Source organism: Oncorhynchus masou, chromosome 7 (genome assembly GCF_036934945.1).
Source record: "Oncorhynchus masou masou isolate Uvic2021 chromosome 7, UVic_Omas_1.1, whole genome shotgun sequence".
NCBI lineage: Eukaryota > Metazoa > Chordata > Actinopteri > Salmoniformes > Salmonidae > Oncorhynchus > Oncorhynchus masou.
The window spans coordinates 7,484,795-7,509,719 of record NC_088218.1 but is presented as its reverse complement, the minus strand read 5'-3'; the positions used below and the strand labels follow the sequence as shown (position 1 = coordinate 7,509,719).

At 49.8% G+C, this 24,925-nt stretch overlaps 1 protein-coding gene across 1 annotated transcript in view; it reads left to right on the top strand.

Annotated features, from left to right (window-relative positions):
• The window catches only part of LOC135543143 (FERM, ARHGEF and pleckstrin domain-containing protein 1-like), a 102,674-nt gene that overhangs the window by 43,127 nt on the left and 34,622 nt on the right, over positions 1-24,925 (top strand). The window contains exons 7-17 of the mRNA XM_064970219.1: positions 1,186-1,300; positions 9,319-9,466; positions 11,190-11,285; positions 11,492-11,658; positions 13,470-13,538; positions 13,667-13,739; positions 13,861-14,053; positions 17,098-17,282; positions 18,177-18,266; positions 22,376-22,509; positions 24,299-24,380. Of these exons, the coding sequence (XP_064826291.1) occupies positions 1,186-1,300; positions 9,319-9,466; positions 11,190-11,285; positions 11,492-11,658; positions 13,470-13,538; positions 13,667-13,739; positions 13,861-14,053; positions 17,098-17,282; positions 18,177-18,266; positions 22,376-22,509; positions 24,299-24,380 (1,352 nt within the window). The remainder of the gene's footprint in view (positions 1-1,185; positions 1,301-9,318; positions 9,467-11,189; positions 11,286-11,491; positions 11,659-13,469; positions 13,539-13,666; positions 13,740-13,860; positions 14,054-17,097; positions 17,283-18,176; positions 18,267-22,375; positions 22,510-24,298; positions 24,381-24,925) is intronic.

Genomic DNA, 24,925 nt, shown 5'->3' with positions numbered 1-24,925 from the left:
TTCCCGGCTCCAGTGTGTTCCCGGCTCCAGTGTGTTCCCGGCTCCAGTGTGTTCTCCAGTGTGTTCCCGGCTCCAGTGTGTTCCCGGCTCCAGTGTGTTCCCGGCTCCAGTGTGTTCCCGGCTCCAGTGTGTTCCCGGCTCCAGTGTGTCCTCCAGTGTGTTCTCCAGTGTGTTCTCCAGTGTGTTCCTGGCTCCAGTGTGTTCCCGGCTCCAGTGTGTTCCCGGCTCCAGTGTGTACTGGCTCCAGTGTGTACTGGCTCCAGTGTGTTCTCCAGTGTGTTCTCCAGTGTGTTCTCCAGTGTGTTCTCCAGTGTGTACTGGCTCCAGTGTGTTCTCCAGTGTGTTCTCCAGTGTGTTCTCCAGTGCCGATATTTCTGTTCCAAACAGTTGATGAGGTGGTTAATATGCTGAGAGGAACCATTTTTCTGAATACATAAAAATACCTGTCAGACAAATCGTCAGGGCCACGGAGCAAATTCAGAATCACTTAGTTGCCATGGAACCTGTCCCGTTCTCATCACCGTTGGGTAATCTGGAGAGACTGTAGCTGAATACCTGATGGAGGGAGAAGCTGCTAGTTCAGGCTCTAGTGGGGTGACGTCTGTGTGGATTGAACTCTCCTCTTGGTTATTCAGTAACACTCCTCTCCCCTTTCTCCTCCCTCTCATCTCTCCTCTCTCTCCCCTTTCTCCTCCCTCCCGTCTCTCCTCTCTCTCCCCTTTCTCCTCCCTCCCGTCTCTCCTCTCTCTCCCCTTTCTCCTCCCTCTCATCTCTCCTCTCTCTCGTCTCTCCTCTCTCTCGTCTCTCCTCTCTCTCGTCTCTCCTCTCTCTTCCTTTTCTCCTCCCTCCCGTCTCTCCTCTCTCTCCCCTTTCTCCTCCCTCCCGTCTCTCCTCTCTCTCGTTCTCCTCCCTCTCGTCTCTCCTCCTCTCGTCTCTCCTCTCTCTCGTCTCTCCTCTCTCTCCTCTCTCTCGTCTCTCTCCTCCCTCTCGTCTCTCTCCTCCCTCTTGTCTCTCTCCTCCCTGTCATCTCTCCTCCCTCTCGTCTCTCTCCTCCCTCTCGTCTCGCCACCCTCTCGTCTCTCTCCTCCCTCTCGTCTCTCTCTTCTCCATCTCATCTCTCCTCTCTCGCTTCTACTCTCTCCTATCATTCCCACTTTCTCGGTCTCTCCTCCCTTCTCTCCACAGCCGAGATCGGGGACTTTGACGAGGTCCAGAGTTTTCAGCACCTTCTTCACAACAAGTACATGCCTAACCAGGACGCTCTGATGGACAAGATCACAGAGTACCACCACAAGCACGTGTGAGTCACTCTACCTTTCTCTGGACCCTCCTGCAAAGTTGGAGTTTGGGTCACATACAAAGTGTTGACTACCAATCGCTGTCCACGGTTCTGAAATTGCGATGTCTACGCGGTTGCCTATCGACAGGCTACCAGATGATGTTTGGCTTTAATGGAGACATGTTTATTTAGATTGGGTTGTCGTGTTTCGCCTCGTGTTTCTCGGAGCTATAGGCCTACGGCGTCACAATGCTGCTATTTACAACGTTGGCTGGTGGAAATCACGGATTTACTTGTTCAGTAATTAAAGTGGGAAATTCAAACATTTGCAGATTGTAAAATGTATGTTTGATTCAACCGCATACTAATCAGTAACCAATAATTTTTTGGGGGGGGGATGTACCGTGCCTTTGGAAAGTATTCAGAACCCTTGACTTTAATCCACATTTTGTTACGTTACAACCTTATTCTAAAATGGATTCAAAATTATAATTTTTCTCATATCTATACACAATACCCCATAATGTCAAAGCAAAAACAGGTTTTTAGAAATGTTTGCAAGGACTGGGTCGAGGTGCAGATCTGGGGAAAGGTCGAGGTGCAGATCTGGGGAAAGGTCGAGGTGCAGATCTGGGGAAAGGTCGAGGTGCGGATCTGGGGAAAGGTCGAGGTACGGATCTGGGGAAAGGTCGAGGTACGGATCTGGGGAAAGGTCGAGGTGCGGATCTGGGGAAAGGTCGAGGTGCAGATCTGGGGAAAGGTCGAGGTGCAGATCTGGGGAAAGGTCGAGGTACGGATCTGGGGAAAGGTCGAGGTACGGATCTGGGGAAAGGTTGAGGTGCGGATCTGGGGAAAGGTCGAGGTGCAGATCTGGGGAAAGGTCGAGGTGCAGATCTGGGGAAAGGTCGAGGTACAGATCTGGGGAAAGGTCGAGGTGCAGATCTGGGGAAAGGTCGAGGTACGGATCTGGGGAAAGGTCGAGGTGCAGATCTGGGGAAAGGTCGAGGTGCAGATCTGCCTCGAACTGGCCGCCCGGCCAAACTAAGCAATCGGGGGAGAAGGGCCTTGGTCAGGGAGGTGACCAAGACCCGATAGTCACTCTGACAGAGCTCCAGAGTTCCTCTGTGGAGATGGGAGAACCTTCCAGAAGGACAACCATCTCTGCAGCACTCCACCAATCAGGCCTTTAACGGTAGACTGACCAGACGGAAGCCATTCCTCAGTAAAAAGGCACATGACAGATTACATCAGAAAGATGAGAAGTTAGATGGTGATTTAGCTGCTGTAGATGAAGCTTGATGAACATCAGTAGCCAAGGCCCAGTGTTATGTAATGCAGTAATGTAGTGTCTAGCATCCAGCCAGTGTCAGAGCAGTGTTGTTGTTAATCTGACAGGCAACGTCCCTGTCCCTGTCCCTGTGTCTGTCTCTATCCCTGTCCCTGTCTTTGTCCCTGTCTCTGTCCCTGTCCCTGTCTCTGTCTCTGTCCCTATCTCTGTCCCTATATCTGTCCCTGTCTCTGTCCCTGTAATGCAGTACTGTAGTGTCGAGCATCCAGCCAGTGTCAGAGCAGTGCTGTTGTTAATCTGACAGGCAAGGTCTCTGTCCCTGTCCCTGTCTCTGTGCATGTCTCTGTCCCTGTCTCTGTCCCTGTCTTTGTCCCTGTCTCTGTTCCTGTCCCTGTCTGTCCCTGTCTCTGTCTCTGTCCCGTTCTCTGTCCCTGTCTTTGTCCCTGTCTTTGTCTCTGTCCCTGTCTCTGTCCCTGTCTTTGTCCCTGTCTCTGTCCCTGTCTCTGTCCCTGTCCCTGTCTCTGTCCCTGTCTTTGTCCCTGTCCCTGTCTCTGTCCCATTCTCTGTCCCTGTCTTTGTCCCTGTCTCTGTCTCTGTCTTTGTCCCTGTCTCTGTTCCTGTCCCTGTCTGTCTCTGTCTCTGTCCCGTTCTCTGTCCCTGTCTTTGTCCCTGTCTCTGTCCCTGTCTTTGTCCCTGTCTTTGTCCCTGTCTTTGTCCCTGTCTCTGTCCCTGTCTTTGTCCCTGTCTTTATCTCTGTCTTTGTCCCTGTCTCTGTCCCTGTCTCTGTCCCTGTCTCTGTGCCTGTCCCTGTCTCTGTCTCTGTCTCTGTCTCTATCCCTGTCCCTGTCTTTGTCCCTGTCTCTGTCTCTGTCTCTGTCCCTGTAATGCAGTACTGTAGTGTCTAGCATCCAGCCAGTGTCAGAGCAGTGTTGTTGTTAATCTGACAGGCAATGTCCCTGTCCCTGTCTCTGTCCCTGTCCCTGTCTCTGTGCCTGTCTCTGTCTTTGTCCCTGTCTTTGTCCCTGTCTTTGTCCCTGTCCCTGTCTCTGTCTTTGTCCCTGTCCCTGTCCCTGTCTCTGTCTCTGTCCCTGCGCCCACACAGATGGTTAGAGATGGTAATCCTTAAAGCGCCCCCTGCCTTCCAGCCTTCCCTGTAAAACTATTGTGGGACTGATGGAACAAGACTGTCCCTGTCCTTCCTTTCCCAGAATTCTAGCTGAGATGACTCATCCATTCCTTGGGTGTGTGCCAGGGCCACTTCCTCCCTCTCATCCCTCCTTAACCCTCTGCTCTCTCTCCCAGAGATGGGCACCAGTCCTACGCTTTAGTCTTCCCTGGGGTAGACGTTGTCCCTAAACACAGATCTAGGATCAGATGACCCCTAGTCTTCCCTGGGGTAGACGTTGTCCCTAACCACAGATCTAGGATCAGATGACCGCTAGTCTTCCCTGGGGTAGACGTTGTCCCTAACCACAGATCTAGGATCAGATGACCGCTAGTCTTCCCTGGGGTAGACGTTGTCCCTAACCACAGATCTAGGATCAGATGACCGCTAGTCTTCCCTCGGGTAGACGTTGTCCCTAACCACAGATATAGGATCAGATGACCCCTAGTCTTCCCTGGGGTAGACGTTGTCCCTAACCACAGATCTAGGATCAGATGACCCCTAGTCTTCCCTGGGGTAGACGTTGTCCCTAACCACAGATCTAGGATCAGATGACCCCTAGTCTTCCCTGGGGTAGACGTTGTCCCTAACCACAGATCTAGGATCAGATGACCGCTAGTCTTCCCTGGGGTAGACGTTGTCCCTAACCACAGATCTAGGATCAGATGACCCCTAGTCTTCCCTGGGGTAGACGTTGTCCCTAACCACAGATCTAGGATCAGATGACCCCTAGTCTTCCCTGGGGTAGACGTTGTCCCTAAACACAGATCTAGGATCAGATGACCCCTAGTCTTCCCTGGGGTAGACGTTGTCCCTAACCACAGATCTAGGATCAGATGACCCCTAGTCTTCCCTGGGGTAGACGTTGTCCCTAACCACAGATCTAGGATCAGATGACCCCTAGTCTTCCCTGGGGTAGACGTTGTCCCTAACCACAGATCTAGGATCAGATGACCCCTAGTCTTCCCTGGGGTAGACGTTGTCCCTAACCACAGATCTAGGATCAGATGACCCCTAGTCTTCCCTGGGGTAGACGTTGTCCCTAACCACAGATCTAGGATCAGATGACCCTACCCCTAGTCTTCCCTGGGGTAGACGTTGTCCCTAACCACAGATCTAGGATCAGATGACCCTACCCCTAGTCTTCCCTGGGGTAGACGTTGTCCCTAACCACAGATCTAGGATCAGATGGCCGCTAGTCTTCCCTGGGGTAGACGTTGTCCCTAACCACAGATCTAGGATCAGATGGCCGCTAGTCTTCCCTGGGGTAGACGTTGTCCCTAACCACAGATCTAGGATCAGATGACCCCTAGTCTTCCCTGGGGTAGACGTTGTCCCTAACCACAGATCTAGGATCAGATGACCGCTAGTCTTCCCTGGGGTAGACGTTGTCCCTAACCACAGATCTAGGATCAGATGACCCCTAGTCTTCCCTGGGGTAGACGTTGTCCCTAACCACAGATCTAGGATCAGATGACCGCTAGTCTTCCCTGGGGTAGACGTTGTCCCTAACCACAGATCTAGGATCAGATGACCCTACCCCTAGTCTTCCCTGGGGTAGACGTTGTCCCTAACCACAGATCTAGGATCAGATGACCGCTAGTCTTCCCTGGGGTAGACGTTGTCCCTAACCACAGATCTAGGATCAGATGACCCTACCCCTAGTCTTCCCTGGGGTAGACGTTGTCCCTAACCACAGATCTAGGATCAGATGACCCTACCCCTAGTCTTCCCTGGGGTAGACGTTGTCCCTAACCACAGATCTAGGATCAGATGACCGCTAGTCTTCCCTGGGGTAGACGTTGTCCCTAACCACAGATCTAGGATCAGATGACCCCTAGTCTTCCCTGGGGTAGACGTTGTCCCTAACCACAGATCTAGGATCAGATGACCCCTAGTCTTCCCTGGGGTAGACGTTGTCCCTAAACACAGATCTAGGATCAGATGACCCCTAGTCTTCCCTGGGGTAGACGTTGTCCCTAACCACAGATCTAGGATCAGATGACCGCTAGTCTTCCCTGGGGTAGACGTTGTCCCTAACCACAGATCTAGGATCAGATGACCCCTAGTCTTCCCTGGGGTAGACGTTGTCCCTAACCACAGATATAGGATCAGATGACCCCTAGTCTTCCCTGGGGTAGACGTTGTCCCTAAACACAGATCTAGGATCAGATGACCGCTAGTCTTCCCTGGGGTAGACGTTGTCCCTAACCACAGATCTAGGATCAGATGACCCCTAGTCTTCCCTGGGGTAGACGTTGTCCCTAACCACAGATCTAGGATCAGATGACCGCTAGTCTTCCCTGGGGTAGACGTTGTCCCTAAACACAGATCTAGGATCAGATGACCCCTAGTCTTCCCTGGGGTAGACGTTGTCCCTAAACACAGATCTAGGATCAGATGACCCCTAGTCTTCCCTGGGTGTAGACGTTGTCCCTAACCACAGATCTAGGATCAGATGACCCCTAGTCTTCCCTGGTGTAGACGTTGTCCCTAACCACAGATCTAGGATCAGATGACCGCTAGTCTTCCCTGGGGTAGACGTTGTCCCTAAACACAGATCTAGGATCAGATGACCCCTAGTCTTCCCTGGGGTAGACGTTGTCCCTAACCACAGATCTAGGATCAGATGACCCCTAGTCTTCCCTGGGGTAGACGTTGTCCCTAACCACAGATCTAGGATCAGATGACCCCTAGTCTTCCCTGGGGTAGACGTTGTCCCTAAACACAGATCTAGGATCAGATGACCCCTAGTCTTCCCTGGGTGTAGACGTTGTCCCTAACCACAGATCTAGGATCAGATGACCCCTAGTCTTCCCTGGGGTAGACGTTGTCCCTAACCACAGATCTAGGATCAGATGACCCCTAGTCTTCCCTGGGGTAGACGTTGTCCCTAACCACAGATCTAGGATCAGATGACCCCTAGTCTTCCCTGGTGTAGACGTTGTCCCTAACCACAGATCTAGGATCAGATGACCGCTAGTCTTCCCTGGGGTAGACGTTGTCCCTAAACACAGATCTAGGATCAGATGACCCCTAGTCTTCCCTGGGGTAGACGTTGTCCCTAACCACAGATCTAGGATCAGATGACCCCTAGTCTTCCCTGGGGTAGACGTTGTCCCTAACCACAGATCTAGGATCAGATGACCCCTAGTCTTCCCTGGGGTAGACGTTGTCCCTAACCACAGATCTAGGATCAGATGACCCCTAGTCTTCCCTGGGGTAGACGTTGTCCCTAACCACAGATCTAGGATCAGATGACCCCTAGTCTTCCCTGGGGTAGACGTTGTCCCTAACCACAGATCTAGGATCAGATGACCCTACCCCTAGTCCTCCATGCCCCCTTTTACTCCCTCTTTATCTGTCCTACCAACCCCCTCTACCCCCTCTTCCCTCTGTGTCTGCCCTACCAACCCCCTCTACACTCGCTGTCTGCCCTACCAACCCCCTCTACCCCCTCTCCCCTCTGTGTCTGTCCTACCAACCCCCTCTTCCACCTGTGTCTGCCCTACCAACCCCCTCTACTCCCTCTACACTCTCTGTCTGCCTTACCTACTCCCTCTACACTTTGTGTCTACCCTACCAACCCCCTCTACCCCCTCTGCCCTCTGTGTCTGTCCTACCAACCCCCTCTACCCTCTGTCTGCCCTACCAACCTCCTCGACAATCTCTGTCAGCCCTACCAACCCCCCCCCCCTCGCTGTCTGCCCTACCAACCCCCTCTACCCCCTCTCCCCTCTGTGTCTGTCCTACCAACCCCCTCTTCCACCTGTGTCTGCCCTACCAACCCCCTCTACTCCCTCTACACTCTCTGTCTGCCTTACCTACTCCCTCTACACTTTGTGTCTACCCTACCAACCCCCTCTACCCCCTCTGCCCTCTGTGTCTGTCCTACCAACCCCTCTACCCTCTGTCTGCCCTACCAACCTCCTCGACAATCTCTGTCAGCCCTACCAACCCCCCCCCCTCTCTGTCTGCCCTACCAACCCCCCCCCCCCTCTCTGTCTGCCCTACCAACCCCCTCGATCCTCTCCACCCTCCACCCTTGGTGTCTATCCCACCAAACCGGGCCCCTCTCCACCCCCCAAACCAACCACTGTCCCCCAGGAGACCAGCCAGCCCAGATCAGAGCAGGAAGGATGGAAGTGCCTAATTCAGGCCCACATACAGGAAACAAGAAACTATTTCCACTCAGCAGATTTAGTAACTGTGGCGGCAGTGTAGCCTAGTGATTAGAGCATTGGACTAGTAACCGACAGGTTGCAAGTTCAAATCCCCGAGCTGACAAGTAAAATAAAGGTAAAATAAAAATAAATAAAAAGTCTCTCGTGTGTTGGAGGGGAGGCGGAGGGCAATATATTATCCAACATATTGGTTAAGCAAGCATTATGTTCATGGATTCTATTAGTTTAACGGATCCTATTAGTTTAACGGATCCTATTAGTTTAATGGATTCTATTAGTTTAATGGGTTCTATTAGTTTAATGGGTTCTATTAGTTTAATGGATTCTATTAGTTTAATGGGTTCTATTAGTTTAATGGGTTCTATTAGTTTAGTGGATTCTATTAGTTTAATGGATTCTATTAGTTTAATGGATTCTATTAGTTTAATGGATCCTATTAGTTTAATGGGTTCTATTAGTTTAGTGGATTCTATTAGTTTAATGGATTCTATTAGTTTAATGGATTCTATTAGTTTAATGGATCCTATTAGTTTAATGGATTCTATTAGTTTAATGGATTCTATTAGTTTAATGGATTCTATTAGTTTAGTGGATTCTATTAGTTTTATATTAATTGATTATTTTAGTTATTAGTTTTATACAGTGATCGGCTTTCTTTATAAGGCTGTTTGTTGCACTGAATTAGTCAACAATTTTATGACAGAAGGAACCGTGGAAACTGTCCAACGTGATGTTCAAACGCTAACGTGTTGGTATGTGTCCTATGTCCCCAGAGGACAGACTATGATATGATAAAGTGTTGGTATGTGTCCTATGTCCCCAGAGGACAGACTATGATATGATAAAGTGTTGGTATGTGTCCTGTGTCCCCAGAGGACAGACACCAGACTATATGATAAAGTGTTGGTATGTGTCCTGTGTCCCCAGAGGACAGACACCAGACTATGATATGATAAAGTGTTGGTATGTGCCCTGTGTCCCCAGAGGACAGACACCAGACTATGATATGATAAAGTGTTGGTATGTGCCCTGTGTCCCCAGAGGACAGACACCAGACTATGATATGATAAAGTGTTGGTATGTGTCCTGTGTCCCCAGAGGACAGACTATGATATGATAAAGTGTTGGTATGTGTCTTGTGTCCCCAGAGGACAGACTATGATATGATAAAGTGTTGGTATGTGTCCTGTGTCCCCAGAGGACAGACTATGATATGATAAAGTGTTGGTATGTGTCCTGTGTCCCCAGAGGACAGACTATGATATGATAAAGTGTTGGTATGTGTCCTGTGTCCCCAGAGGACAGACTATGATATGATAAAGTGTTGGTATGTGTCCTGTGTCCCCAGAGGACAGACACCAGACTATATGATAAAGTGTTGGTATGTGTCCTGTGTCCCCAGAGGACAGACACCAGCGGAGTCAGACTATCAGCTATTGGAGATCGCCCGGCGGTTGGAGATGTATGGAGTCAGGCTCCACCCTGCTAAGGACCGAGAGGGGACCAAGCTCAGTCTGGCTGTGTCTCATATTGGACTGCTGGTGTTTCAGGTACTGTATGTGCTCCAGATGTTTATCCACCAGGAACATGGGAGTTCATGTCTGATCTCTTACCTTTTTCTAATGCCTTTTCTTAAAACTGCATTGTTGGTTAAGGGCTTGTATTCAGCATTTCACTGTGAGGTCTACTACACCTGTTGTATTCAGCATTTCACTGTAAGGTCTACTACACCTGTTGTATTCAGCATTTCACTGTGAGGTCTACTACACCTGTTGTATTCAGCATTTCACTGTGAGGTCTACTACACCTGTTGTATTCAGCATTTCACTGTGAGGTCTACTACACCTGTTGTATTCAGCATTTCACTGTGAGGTCTACTACACCTGTTGTATTCAGCATTTCACTGTAAGGTCTACTACACCTGTTGTATTCAGCATTTCACTGTGAGGTCTACTACACCTGTTGTATTCAGCATTTCACTGTGAGGTCTACTACACCTGTTGTATTCAGCATTTCACTGTGAGGTCTACTACACCTGTTGTATTCAGCATTTCACTGTGAGGTCTACTACACCTGTTGTATTCAGCATTTCAATGTGAGGTCTACACCACCTGTTGTATTCAGCACTGTGAGGTCTACACCACCTGTTGTATTCAGCACTGTGAGGTCTACTACACCTGTTGTATTCAGCATTTCACTGTGAGGTCTACTACACCTGTTGTATTCAGCATTTCACATTTACATTTACATTTAAGTCATTTAGCAGACGCTCTTATCCAGAGCGACTTACAAATTGCACTGTAAGGTCTACTACACCTGTTGTATTCAGCATTTCACTGTGAGGTCTACTACACCTGTTGTATTCAGCATTTCACTGTGAGGTCTACTTCACCTGTTGTATTCAGCACTGTGAGGTCTACACCTGTTGTATTCAGCATTTCACTGTAAGGTCTACTACACCTGTTGTATTCAGCATTTCACTGTAAGGTCTACTACACCTGTTGTATTCAGCATTTCACTGTCAGGTCTACTACACCTGTTGTATTCAGCATTTCACTGTAAGGTCTACTACACCTGTTGTATTCAGCATTTCACTGTAAGGTCTACTACACCTGTTGTATTCAGCATTTCACTGTGAGGTCTACTACACCTGTTGTATTCAGCATTTCACTGTGAGGTCTACACCTGTTGTATTCAGCATTTCACTGTGAGGTCTACTACACCTGTTGTATTCAGCATTTCACTGTGAGGTCTACTACACCTGTTGTATTCAGCATTTCACTGTGAGGTCTACACCACCTGTTGTATGCTTTTAACTGGTCTAAACTCTCTCCTATAGGGACACACTAAGATCAATGCTTTTAACTGGTCTAACTCTCTCCTATAGGGACACACTAAGATCAATGCTTTTAACTGGTCTAAACTCTCTCCTATAGGGACACACTAAGATCAATGCTTTTAACTGGTCTAACTCTCTCCTATAGCGACACACTAAGATCAATGCTTTTAACTGGTCTAACTCTCTCCTATAGGGACACACTAAGATCAATGCTTTTAACTGGTCTAACTCTCTCCTATAGGGACACACTAAGATCAATGCTTTTAACTGGTCTAACTCTCTCCTATAGGGACACACTAAGATCAATGCTTTTAACTGGTCTAAACTCTCGCCTATAGGGACACACTAAGATCAATGCTTTTAACTGGTCTAACTCTCTCCTATAGGGACACACTAAGATCAATGCTTTTAACTGGTCTAACTCTCTCCTATAGGGACACACTAAGATCAATGCTTTTAACTGGTCTAAAGTCCGCAAGCTCAGCTTCAAGAGGAAACGTTTTCTCATCAAACTCAGACCAGACCTCAATGTAAGTCCTTATACCACGGCTTGGCAGAATACTACATTCTGATTGGTTGAAAGGGTGTTGATTCATTTCTCAGGTAAATTCACAGCAATATTCGATGGTTAGTTCCAACACAGTGTTTTATCAGTGGCGTAGATGAAAACAGCCCTTGTTTCTCCTGTTCTAACCAATGCTAAGCTATGTGTTGTCTGTGCTGTGCCCGCCTGCAGCAGAGTGCCTACCAGGACACTCTGGAGTTTGTGATGGCCAGCAGAGACTGCTGTAAGATCTTCTGGAAAATATGTGTGGAGTACCACGCCTTCTTCAGACTGTTTGAGGAACCCAAGCCCAAAGCCAAAGCTGTTCTCTTCACCAGAGGGTCCTCCTTCAGGTTTAGGTAGGCTGGCTGGGTGGGTGGGTGGAGCTTGTAGAGGTTTGGGTAGGCTGGCTGGCTGGGTGGGTGGAGCTTGTAGAGGTTTGGGTAGACTGGTTGGGTGGTTGGAGCTTGTAGAGGTTTAGGTAGGCTGACTGGCTGGGTGGGTGGAGCTTGTAGAGGTTTAGGTAGGCTGGCTGGCTGGCTGGGTGGGTGGGTGGAGCTTGTAGAGGTTTAGGTAGGCTGGCTGGCTTGGAGCTTGTAGAGGTTTAGGTAGGCTGGCTGGGTGGGTGGAGCTTGTAGAGGTTTGGGTAGGCTGGCTGGCTGGGTGGGTGGGTGGAGCTTGTAGAGGTTTAGGTAGGCTGGCTGACTGGCTGGGTGGGTGGAGCTTGTAGAGGTTTAGGTAGGCTGGCTGGCTGGGTGGGTGGGTGGAGCTTGTAGAGGTTTAGGTAGGCTGGCTGGCTTGGAGCTTGTAGAGGTTTAGGTAGGCTGGCTGGGTGGGTGGAGCTTGTAGAGGTTTGGGTAGGCTGGCTGGGTGGAGCTTGCACAGGTTTGGGTAGGCTGGCTGGCTGGCTGGCTGGCTGGCTGGGTGGGTGGAGCTTGTAGAGGTTTGGGTAGACTGGCTGGGTGGGTGGAGCTTGTAGAGGTTTAGGTAGGCTGGCTGGCTGGGTGGGTGGGTGGAGCTTGTAGAGGTTTAGGTAGGCTGGCTGGCTGGGTGGGTGGGTGGGTGGAGCTTGTAGAGGTTTAGGTAGGCTGGCTGGGTGGGTGGAGCTTGTAGAGGTTTGGGTAGGCTGGCTGGGTGGAGCTTGTACAGGTTTGGGTAGGCTGGCTGGCTGGCTGGGTGGGTGGAGCTTGTAGAGGTTTGGGTAGAATGGCTGGGTGGGTGGAGCTTGTAGAGGTTTAGGTAGGCTGGCTGGCTGGGTGGGTGGGTGGAGCTTGTAGAGGTTTAGGTAGGCTGGCTGGCTGGGTGGGTGGAGCTTGTAGAGGTTTAGGTAGGCTGGCTGGGTGGGTGGAGCTTGTAGAGGTTTGGGTAGTCTGGCTGGGTGGAGCTTGTACAGGTTTGGGTAGGCTGGCTGGCTGGGTGGGTGGGTGGAGCTTGTAGAGGTTTAGGTAGGCTGGCTGGGTGGGTGGAGCTTGTAGAGGTTTGGGTAGGCTGGCTGGGTGGAGCTTGTACAGGTTTGGGTAGGCTGGCTGGCTGGCTGGGTGGGTGGAGCTTGTAGAGGTTTGGGTAGACTGGCTGGGTGGGTGGAGCTTGTAGAGGTTTAGATTGGCTGGCTGGGTGGGTGGAGCTTGTAGAGTTTTGGGTAGACTGGCTGGGTGGGTGGAGCTTGTAGAGGTTTAGATTGGCTGGCTGGGTGGGTGGAGCTTGTAGAGGTTTAGGTAGGCTGGCTGAGTGGCTGGGTTTAGCTTGTAGAGGTTTAGGTAGGCTGGCTGAGTGGCTGGGTTTAGCTTGTAGAGGTTTAGGTAGGCTGGCTGGCTGAGTGTTTGGAGCTTGTAGAGGTTTAGGTAGGCTGGCTGGCTGAGTGGCTGGGTTTAGCTTGTAGAGGTTTAGGTAGGCTGGCTGGCTGAGTGTTTGGAGCTTGTAGAGGTTTAGGTAGGCTGGCTGGCTGAGTGAGTGACTGGGTTTAGCTTGTAGAGGAGGGGCCTGAGTGGACACTGCATGATAAATGTATATTAACCAGCAACAACAACACAGATTGATACTGGACTCAACAATGTAACCTTTCCTATTGTGTCAGGGCCTTTCACTGACAGTCCTTTTACAGGGACTGTGCTGCTTCATCAGACCCCTGTGTTTCAACACACTACCATGTTCTGTCTCTTTATATCTGCAGCGGTCGGACACAGAAGCAGGTCTTCGATTACGTCAAGGACTCAGAGTTCCAAAAGGTCCCTTTTGAAAGGTGAGACGTCACCTGGTCTGGATGTCAGCCTCTCTTCCCCTGAGGCGTGTTTGTGGCTCCAGGTTCCCATGTCAATGTCCCTTTACCTCAACAGTGATAGAGCCTCGCCTGTCTCCTCTCCCCACCAGGAAACACAGTCAGAAGGTGTCCGGCAGCAGCCTGACACCCCAGGACAGAAAGACATCCACAGTGCCACACGAGGTCAGTATATCCTGGTGACCTTTCTCTCTTTGATTCATAGGAGAAGGAATAGAGTTAGTGTGTGTTCTGGTCTTTATTTCACAGAGTATCCCTTTAACTTCTCTCTCTCCCTCCTCTCCAGAGTGTCTCCGTGGACCAGACAGACTCTCCTCTCAGGTTGACCGGCCATCAGAACGGCCACCAGACTGGACCAGGGGAACAGGAGGCCCAGGCCCTACCCTCCACCACGGGACACCCAGAGCAGCAGATCTCAGGTCCAGTCCGGCAGGCAGCTGAAGGCAGTAGCTCTTCTATCTCCTACATCCACTGTTCTGGTATAGATAGAGAACGAGGCCAGAGGCACACGCTCACACACACATGTCAATGATGAGGATGAACCCCTGGGGGTTACTGTTAGCCCCTCCCCCAGGGTTAGCGCCCTGCACTGTTAGCCCCTCCCTCAGGGTTAGCGCCCTGCACTGTTAGCCCCTCCCCCAGGGTTAGCGCCCTGCACTGTTAGCCCCTCCCTCAGGGTTAGCTCCCTGCCACTGTTAGCGCCTCCCCAGGGTTAGCTCCCTGCCACTGTTAGCGCCTCCCCCAGGGTTAGCTCCCTGCCACTGTTAGCCCCTCCCTCAGGGTTAGCTCCCTGCCACGGTTAGCGCCTCCCTCAGGGTTAGCTCCCTGCCACGGTTAGCGCCTCCCTCAGGGTTAGCTCCCTGCCACAGTTAGCGCCTCCCTCAGGGTTAGCTCCTTGCCACTGTTAGCCCCTCCCTCAGGGTTAGCTCCCTGCCACTGTTAGCCCCTCCCTCAGGGTTAGCTTCCTGCCACTGTTAGCGCCTCCCTCGGGGTTAGCTCCCTGCCACGGTTAGCGCCTCCCTCGGGGTTAGCTCCCTGCCACGGTTAGCGCCTCCCTCGGGGTTAGCTCCCTGCCACGGTTAGCGCCTCCCTCGGGGTTAGCTCCCTGCCACGGTTAGCGCCTCCCTCGGGGTTAGCTCCCTGCCACGGTTAGCGCCTCCCTCGGGGTTAGCTCCCTGCCACGGTTAGCGCCTCCCTCGGGGTTAGCTCCCTGCCACGGTTAGCGCCTCCCTCGGGGTTAGCTCCCTGCCACGGTTAGCGCCTCCCTCGGGGTTAGCTCCCTGCCACGGTTAGCGCCTCCCTCGGGGTTAGCTCCCTGCCACGGTTAGCGCCTCCCTCGGGGTTAGAGGCATATAAATCGCTACTTTAACTGGAGGCCAATCAGCCTTCTAAATCTAGAGTACAATTTATTTATTTTAATTCTGTACAGCACTTTTACTATCGTGAGGGGGGCTTATTTTTTATACACACTTTGGACTTGTAGTTTGTGACATTATACTTTGGGTTGTGTTAGGTCCATGAGGGTTAGGGTTAGGCCCATGAGGGTTAGGGTTAGGGTTAGGTCCATGAGGGTTAGGGTTAGGTCCATGAGGGTTAGGGTTAGGGTTAGGCCCATTAGGGTTAGGGTTAGGTCCATGAGGGTTAGGGTTAGGGTTAGGCCCATGAGGGTTAGGGTTAGGTCCATTAGGGTTAGGTCCATGAGGGTTAGGGTTAGGGTTAGGCCCATTAGGGTTAGGGTTAGGTCCATGAGGGTTAGGGTTAGGGTTAGGTCCATGAGGGTTAGGGTTAGGCCCATGAGGGCGGCAGGTAGCCTAGTGGATAGAGCGTTGCACTAGTACCCGAAAGGTTGCAAGATCGAATCCCTGAGCTGACAAGGTAAAAATCTGTCGTTCTGCCCCTGAACAAGGCAGTTAACCCACCGTTCCTAGGCCATCATTGTAAATAAGAATTTGTTCTTAATTGACTTGCCTGGTTAAATACATATCTAAATGTAGCTCAGTACACTTAGTTGGTGAAATACTAAGCAGTAGTTTGTGGATTAGTCAGGATCAATACACATTGAGAATGTTAGGAGCAGTTCATTGAGCTGTAAGGTTATTTTATTAGCCGTGTTTGATGTTCCTTCTGCCCTCCCCGAACACCGACCCAGCCCAATCTGCCCCCCCCCTCCCCCTCCCTGTATCAGCAGTCTTCCAAATCATCAGTCTGTCTGACCCCCCTCCCCCTTCCTCTTTGCTGTCTGCTTGGCTTGACTCCTGGCATGTAAACACGATAGACATCTCATTGTTGTTCCTTTCGGCCCTGATCCTGATTTCTGTTCTTTTGCAAATCCAACATGGCCGCCGCTTCATCCTCATCATTGTCATTTGTTTGATTACATTCTCTGACAACACATTATATTTAGCATTAAAAACATGACAAATAAATCAGACTATGTTCAAAGCTTCTATGCCTTTGAATGCTGTTTTTCTGCCAGCACTGTTGTACTTCTCTCCAGGCTGTTTCCTCTGTCTCTCTACTGTGTTCCACTGTTGTGCTTCTCTCCAGGCTGTTTCCTCTGTCTCTCTACTGTGTTCCACTGTTGTGCTTCTCTCCAGGCTGTTTCCTCTGTCTCTCTACTGTGTTCCACTGTTGTGCTTCTCTCCAGGCTGTTTCCTCTGTCTCTCTACTGTGTTCCACTGTTGTGCTTCTCTCCAGGCTGTTTCCTCTGTCTCTCTACTGTGCTCCACTGTTGTGCTTCTCTCCAGGCTGTTTCCTCTGTCTCTCTACTGTGTTCCACTGTTGTGCTTCTCTCCAGGCTGTTTCCTCTGTCTCTCTACTGTGTTACACTGTTGTGCTTCTCTCCGGGCTGTTTCCTCTGTCTCTCTACTGTGTTCCACTGTTGTGCTTCTCTCCAGGCTGTTTCCTCTGTCTCTCTACTGTGTTCCACTGTTGTGCTTCTCTCCGGGCTGTTTCCTCTGTCTCTCTACTGTGTTCCACTGTTGTGCTTCTCTCCGGGCTGTTTCCTCTGTCTCTCTACTGTGTTCCACTGTTGTGCTTCTCTCCAGGCTGTTTCCTCTGTCTCTCTACAATTTCCACTGTTGTGCTTCTCTCCAGGCTGTTTCCTCTGTCTCTCTACTGTGTTCCACTGTTGTGCTTCTCTCCAGGCTGTTTCCTCTGTCTCTCTACTGTGTTACACTGTTGTGCTTCTCTCCAGGCTGTTTCCTCTGTCTCTCTACTGTGTTACACTGTTGTGCTTCTCTCCAGGCTGTTTCCTCTGTCTCTCTACAATTTCCACTGTTGTGCTTCTCTCCAGGCTGTTTCCTCTGTCTCTCTACAATTTCCACTGTTGTGCTTCTCTCCAGGCTGTTTCCTCTGTCTCTCTACAATTTCCACTACATTCAACTGGACACTTTACATTCAACTGGACACTTTACATTCAACTGGACACTTTACGTGACTTTAGTTAGACTTTAGTTAGACTTTCATGTTTTGATAGGTTGAATGCAGCTCTGTCTCATTCCTGTCCCCTCCTCTCTTCCAGGTGTGATCTCAGGCAGCTCTCTAGTGGTGGTGAACGGGCAGAAAGCCTTTCCCTTCGGCCCGGGTCAGAGCCCCAACGGGCACCAGCCCTCGCCCATCAACGCCCATTCCTCTCCCCTCTCATCCCCCCTGTTCACCGACGCTGGCTACGTCCGCACGGATGATGAAGACGAGGTTCGGAGGAAGGTTGGTCTTTCAGGGAGGGAGGCAGGGTGGGAGAGAGTGAAGGAGAGATTCGAGGAGGGGGGAGGACATGTCCCCATACTCTTGAGAGAGCAATCCAGCCCAGAGGACAGTACTGTTCTACTTTGTTAGAACTGTGCTATCCCACTTTACCAGGCTAGGGAGAGTCTTAAGGAGCTGTGTTATCCCACTTTACCAGGCTAGGGAGAGTCTGTAAGGAGCTGTGTTATCCCACTTTACCAGGCTAGGGAGAGTCTGTAAGGAGCTGTGTTATCCCACTTTACCAGGCTTGGGAGAGTCTGTAAGGAGCTGTGTTATCCCACTCTACCAGGCTAGGGAGAGTCTGTAAGGAGCTGTGTTATCCCACTTTACCAGGCTAGGGAGAGTCTGTAAGGAGCTGTGTTATCCCACTTTACCAGGCTAGGGAGAGTCTGTAAGGAGCTGTGTTATCCCACTTTACCAGGCTAGGGAGAGTCTGTAAGGAGCTGTGTTATCCCACTCTACCAGGCTAGGGAGAGTCTGTAAGGAGCTGTGTTATCCCACTTTACCAGGCTAGATCTCATCAAGATCTGTTGCCTACATCTACTCATCACTTATTATTATTATTATTATTACAAATGGAAGATGATCACTTCTCACAATGGTGCTCAAGTAGTAAAGTTGGATCAAAGCTGACATATTAAATAGTCGGCCTGTAACGTCGCCGTTACACCACAACCTCCTAATTTCTATTGAGATTTGAGGATGGTTAGCTGAAGCAGGATATATGCTTCGACTGAAACAAAACACAAGAAAGACTAATAGTTTAACGCCATTTGCTCTAATCTGCCTAACTTGGTGTTTGAGGGTATTAATGTTGTCTTGCTCTCTCTAACATTTTCTCCCTCTTTCTTCCAGAAGTGTCCGACTGACAAGGCCTACTTCATCGCCAAGGAGCTTCTCACCACAGAGAGAACCTTTCAGAAGGACCTGGCAGTTATAACCGTGGTAAGATGAATTATAACTCTGGGAGAACTAGTTATAACCATGGTAAGACTAGTTATAACCATGGTAAGACTAGTTATAACCATGGTAAGACAAGTTATAACCATGGTAAGACTAGTTATAACCATGGTAAGACTAGTTATAACCATGGTAAGACTAGTTATAACCATGGTAAGACTAGTTATAACCGTGGTAAGATGAATTATAACTCTGGGAGAACTAGTTATAACCATGGTAAGACTAGTTACCATGGTAAGACTAGTTATAACCATGGTAAGACTAGTTATAACCGTGGTAAGATGAATTATAACTCTGAGAGAACTAGTTATAACCGTGGTAAGACTAGTTATAACCATGGTAAGACTAGTTATAACCATGGTAAGACAAGTTATAACCATGGTAAGATGAATTATAACTCTGGGAGAACTAGTTATAACCATGGTAAGACTAGTTATAACCATGGTAAGACTAGTTATAACCATGGTAAGACTAGTTATAACCGTGGTAAGATGAATTATAACTCTGGGAGAACTAGTTATAACCGTGGTAAGACTAGTTATAACCATGGTAAGACTAGTTATAACCATGGTAAGACAAGTTATAACCATGGTAAGATGAATTATAACTCTGGGAGAAATAGTTATAACCATGGTAAGACTAGTTATAACCATGGTAAGACTAGTTATAACCATGGTAAGACTAGTTATAACCGTGGTAAGATGAATTATAACTCTGGGAGAACTAGTTATAACCATGGTAAGACTAGTTACCATGGTAAGACTAGTTATAACCATGGTAAGACTAGTTATAACCGTGGTAAGATGAATTATAACTCTGGGAGAACTAGTTATAACCATGGTAAGACTAGTTATAACCGTGGTAAAATGAATTATAACTCTGGGAGAACTAGTTATAACCATGGTAAGACCATGGTTACTACTAGTCTTACCACGGTTACTACTAGTCTTACCACGGTTACTACTAGTCTTACCACGGTTACTACTAGTCTTACCACGGTTACTACTAGTCTTACCACGGTTACTACTAGTCTTACCACGGTTACTACTAGTCTTACCACGGTTACAACTAGTCTTACCACGGTTACTACTAGTCTTACCACGGTTACTACTAGTCTTACCACGGTTACTACTAGTCTTACCACGGTTACTACTAGTCTTACCACGGTTACTACTAGTCTTACCACGGTTACAACTAGTCTTACCACGGTTACTACTAGTCTTACCACGGTTACTACTAGTCTTACCACGGTTACTACTAGTCTTACCACGGTTACTACTAGTCTTACCACGGTTACTACGAGTCTTACCACGGTTACAACTAGTCTTATCACGGTTACTACTAGTCTTAACACGGTTACTACTAGCCTTACCACGGTTACTACTAGCCTTACCACGGTTACTACTAGCCTTACCACGGTTACTACTAGTCTTACCACGGTTATTACTAGTCTTACCACGGTTACAACTAGTCTTACCGGTTACTAGTCTTACCACGGTTACTACTAGTCTTACCACGGTTTACTACTAGTCTTACCACGGTTACTACTAGTCTTACCACGGTTACTACTAGTCTTACCACGGTTACTACTAGTCTTACCACGGTTACTACTAGTCTTACCACGGTTACTACTAGTCTTACCACGGTTACTACTAGTCTTACCACGGTTACTACTAGCCTTACCACGGTTACTACTAGCCTTACCACGGTTACTACTAGCCTTACCACGGTTACTACTAGCCTTACCACGGTTACTACTAGTCTTACCACGGTTACTACTAGTCTTACCACGGTTACTACGAGTCTTACCACGGTTACAACTAGTCTTATCACGGTTACTACTAGCCTTACCATGGTTACTACTAGCCTTACCACGGTTACTACTAGCCTTACCACGGTTACTACTAGCCTTACCACGGTTACAACTAGCCTTACCACGGTTACTACTAGTCTTACCACGGTTACTACTAGTCTTACCACGGTTACTACTAGTCTTACCACGGTTACTACTAGTCTTACCACGGTTACTACTAGTCTTACCACGGTTACTACTAGCCTTACCACGGTTACTACTAGCCTTACCACGGTTACTACTAGCCTTACCACGGTTACTACTAGCCTTACCACGGTTACTACTAGTCTTACCACGGTTACTACTAGTCTTACCACGGTTACTACTAGCCTTACCACGGTTACTACTAGCCTTACCACGGTTACTACTAGCCTTACCACGGTTACTACTAGCCTTACCACGGTTACTACTAGCCTTACCATCGGTTACTACTAGCCTTACCACGTGTTACTACTAGTCTTACCACGGTTACTACTAGTCTTACCACGGTTACTACTAGCCTTACCACGGTTACTACTAGTCTTACCACGGTTACTACTAGTCTTACCACGGTTACTACTAGTCTTACCACGGTTACTACTAGCCATACCACGGCTACTACTAGCCTTACCACGGTTACTACTAGTCTACAGCTGGTTAGACCCCCCGCAGCTAGACTACCTATACAGCTGGTTAAAACCCCCCTCAGCTACACTAGCTATACAGCTGGTTAGACCCCCCGCAGCTACACTACCTATACAGCTGGTTAGACCCCCCCAGCTACACTACCTATACAGCTGGTTAAAAAACCCCGCAGCTACACTACCTATACAGCTGGTTAGACCCCCCGCAGCTGCACTACCTATACAGCTGGTTAAAAAAAACCACAGCTACACTAGCTATACAGCTGGTTAGACCCCCCGCAGCTACACTACCTATACAGCTGGTTAGACCCCCCCAGCTACACTACCTATACAGCCGTTAGACCCTCCCGCAGCTACACTACCTATACAGCTGGTTTAAAAAACACAGCTATACTAGCTATACAGCTGGTTAGACCCCCCCAGCTACACTACCTATACAGCTGGTGCCCTGTAGACCCCCCATCTATACTAGCTATACAGCTGGTTAGACCCCCCCCAGCTACACTACCTATACAGCTGGTGTCCTGTAGATCTTGGTCTCCCCCCCCCCCCCAGCTACACTACCTATACCGCTGGTTAGTTCCCCCCCCCCCCAGCTACACTACCTATACAGCTGGTGTCCTGTAGACCCCCGAGCTACACTACCTATACAGCGGGTTAAAACCCCCCAGCTACACTACCTATACAGCTGGTTAGCCCCCCCCCCAGCTACACTACCTATACAGCTGGTGAGACCCTCCCAGCTACACTACCTATACAGCTGGTTAGACCCCCCAGCTACACTACCTATACAGCTGGTTAGACCCCCCAGCTACACTACCTATACAGCTGGTTAGACCCCCCAGCTACACTACCTATACAGCTGGTGAGACCCTCCCAGCTACACTACCTATACAGCTGGTGCCCTGTAGACCCCCCCAGCTACACTACCTATACAGCTGGTTAGCCCCCCCAGCTACACTACCTATACAGCTGGTGAGACCCCCCCAGCTACACTACCTATACAGCTGTGTCTCAGTGGTTCCAGGTTACCCCCCAGCTACACTACCTATACAGCTGGTTAGACCCCCCAGCTACACTACCTATACAGCTGGTTAGACCCCCCAGCTACACTACCTATACAGCTGGTGAGACCCTCCCAGCTACACTACCTATACAGCTGGTGCCCTGTAGACCCCCCCAGCTACACTACCTATACAGCTGGTTAGGCCCCCCAGCAATACTAGCTATATCTTGGTCTCTCCCTTCCCCAGCATAACCAGCCCACCTCTGACTTCTATCACCAGCCAGCCAGCTGGGCTCTCCTCTCTAACAGCTGTGTTGTGTCTCAGTGGTTCCAGGCTGTGTTGTGTCTCAGTGGTTCCAGGCAGTGTTGTGTCTCAGTGGTTCCAGGCTAGTCTAACAGTTGTGTTGTGTCTCAGTGGTTCCAGGCTTGTCTCAGTGGTTCCAGGTTGTGTTGTGTCTCAGTGGTTCCAGGCTAGTCTAACAGCTGTGTTGTGTCTCAGTGGTTCCAGGCTAGTCTAACAGCTGTGTTGTGTCTCAGTGGTTCCAGGCTAGTCTAACAGCTGTGTTGTGTCTCAGTGGTTCCAGGCTAGTCTAACAGCTGTGTTGTGTCCCAGTGGTTCCAGGCTGTGCTGGGTAAAGAGGACGTCCTGCCAGACTCAGTGAGGACCCTGATCAACACCAACTATGATCCAGTCTATCAGTTACACCAGGCCTTCCTCAAGGAGGTGGAGCAGAGGCTGCAGCAGTGGTGAGGAGTGTGTGTGTGTGTGTGTGTGTGTGTGTGTGTGTGTGTGTGTGTGTGTGTGTGTGTGTGTGTGTGTGTGTGTGTGTGTGTGTGTGTGTGTGTGTGTGTGTGTGTGTACGTCCAGGTACCCATGTGTGTGTGTGTGTGTGTGAGACCCCTGTATTGGAGCACCCATCAGTGAGACCCTGGTGGAGCAGCCGGCAATACAGGACTGATCATCATCAGAGACCCTGGTGGACGACCCATCAGAGACCCTGGTGGACGACCCATCAGAGACCCTGGTGGACGACCCATCAGAGACCCTGGTGGACGACCCATCAGAGACCCTGGTGGACGACCCATCAGAGACAGACCTAGTGAACACTGCTCCATCAGAGACCCTGGTGAACACCCATCAGAGACCCTAGTGAATACTGCTCCTATGGACAGACCCACTGCTCCATGAGAGGACCCTAGTGAATACTGCCCATCAGAGACCCTGGTGAGGACAGACCTAGTGTATACTGCTCCCATCAGAGGACAGACCTGGTGGACTGCTCCCCATCTGAGAGGACAGACCTAGTGAATACCCTGAGAGGACAGACCTGAGAATACTGCCCATGAGAGGACAGAGACCCTGAGAGGACGACCCATCCTATGAGAGGACAGACCTAGTGAACACTGCTCCATGAGAGGACAGACCTAGTGAACACTGTGAGAGGACAGACCTAGTGAACACTGCCCTCTGAGAGGACAGACCTAGTGTATACTGACTCCATGAGAGGACAGAGTGAACACTGCTCCCTGAGAGGACAGACCTAGTGAACATCAGAGACAGACCCCTGCTCCTATGAGAGGACAGACCCACTGCTCCTCAGAGGACCCTAGTGTATACTGACCCATGAGAGGACAGACCTAGTGAATACTGCCCATCAGTGAACAGAGAGGACAGACCTAGTCATACTGCTCCCTGAGTGACAGACTAGTGAACACCCATCTCTGAGAGGACAGACCTAGTGTATACTGCTCCTATGAGAGACTAGTGAATACCTGGTGGACTGCTCCTCTGAGAGGACAGACCTTGAGAATACTGCTCCTCTGAGAGGACAGACCTAGTGAATACTGCTCCTATGAGAGGACAGACCTAGTGAATACTGCTCCTCTGAGAGGACAGACCTAGTGAACACTGCTCCTATGAGAGGACAGACCTAGTGAATACTGCTCCTATGAGAGGACAGACCTAGTGAACACTGCTCCTCTGAGAGGACAGACCTAGTGAATACTGCTCCTCTGAGAGGACAGACCTAGTGAACACTGCTCCTATGAGAGGACAGACCTAGTGTATACTGTTCCTCTGAGAGGACAGACCTAGTGAATACTGCTCCTATGAGAGGACAGACCTAGTGAATACTGCTCCTATGAGAGGACAGACATAGTGAACACTGCTCCACTACCCCATCTGCTGGTGGAGCTGTGTAACTACGCCGAGTAGCTCAGTGTTCTCTAGTAGGTACATGTGGCACATCTACATGTGGGTTGGAGGATCTCAGGAATGCAGTCAACGTGTCATAACTCTCTCAACCACTCACAGGAAGGTTTGATCTTCTCCCGGGGATTGATGCTTCTCAGCTGTTAATCACGCTGTTGCAATGTGGTTCCAATTAGAGATGGACAAATGGGTTACTGAATGAGCGATGTTGTTTCTCCACTTGCCCCTCACTATGGTGTCACTGAGAGAGGGGGTGAAACACTGTCTGTCTGTCTCCTGCAAGGTTAGGCTTAGAAGCAGGTAACCATTTCTCTCTGTCACCAGGGAGGGGCGGTCCAACGCACACATTAAAGGAGACTACCAGCGTGTCGGTGACGTCATGCTGAAGAACATTCAGGGGTTAAAGGTACAGTAGACGTGGATATCGTTCCTGTCCTTCAACGTGTCCTCAGAGTAATGACCTGTGGGTTACAGGTGGAGTTACAGCCATCTGGTGAATATCTAGGAGTATCACATGGGGTTGGCATCTATACAGTAGCAGCTAACCGTCCTCTGTCCCTAACCCCTACATCGTCTACCTAACCTACCCCTCTCCTCTGTCCCTAACCCCTACATCTTTTACCTAACCTATCCCTCTCCTCTCTCCCTAACCCCTACATCTTCTACCTAACCTACCCCTCTCCTCTCTCCCTAACCCCTCTCCTCTCTCCAAAACCCCTAACCCCTCTCCTCTCTCCTAACCCCTACATCTTCTACCTAAACCCCTCTCCTCTCTCTCTAACCCCTACATCTTCTACCTAAACCCCTCTCCTCTCTCCCTAACCCCTACATCTTCTACCTAACCTACCCTCTCTCCTCTCTCTCTAACCCCTACATCTTCTACCTAACCTACCCCTCTCCTCTCTCCCTAACCCCTCACATCTTCTACCTAACCCTCTCCTCCTCTCTCTC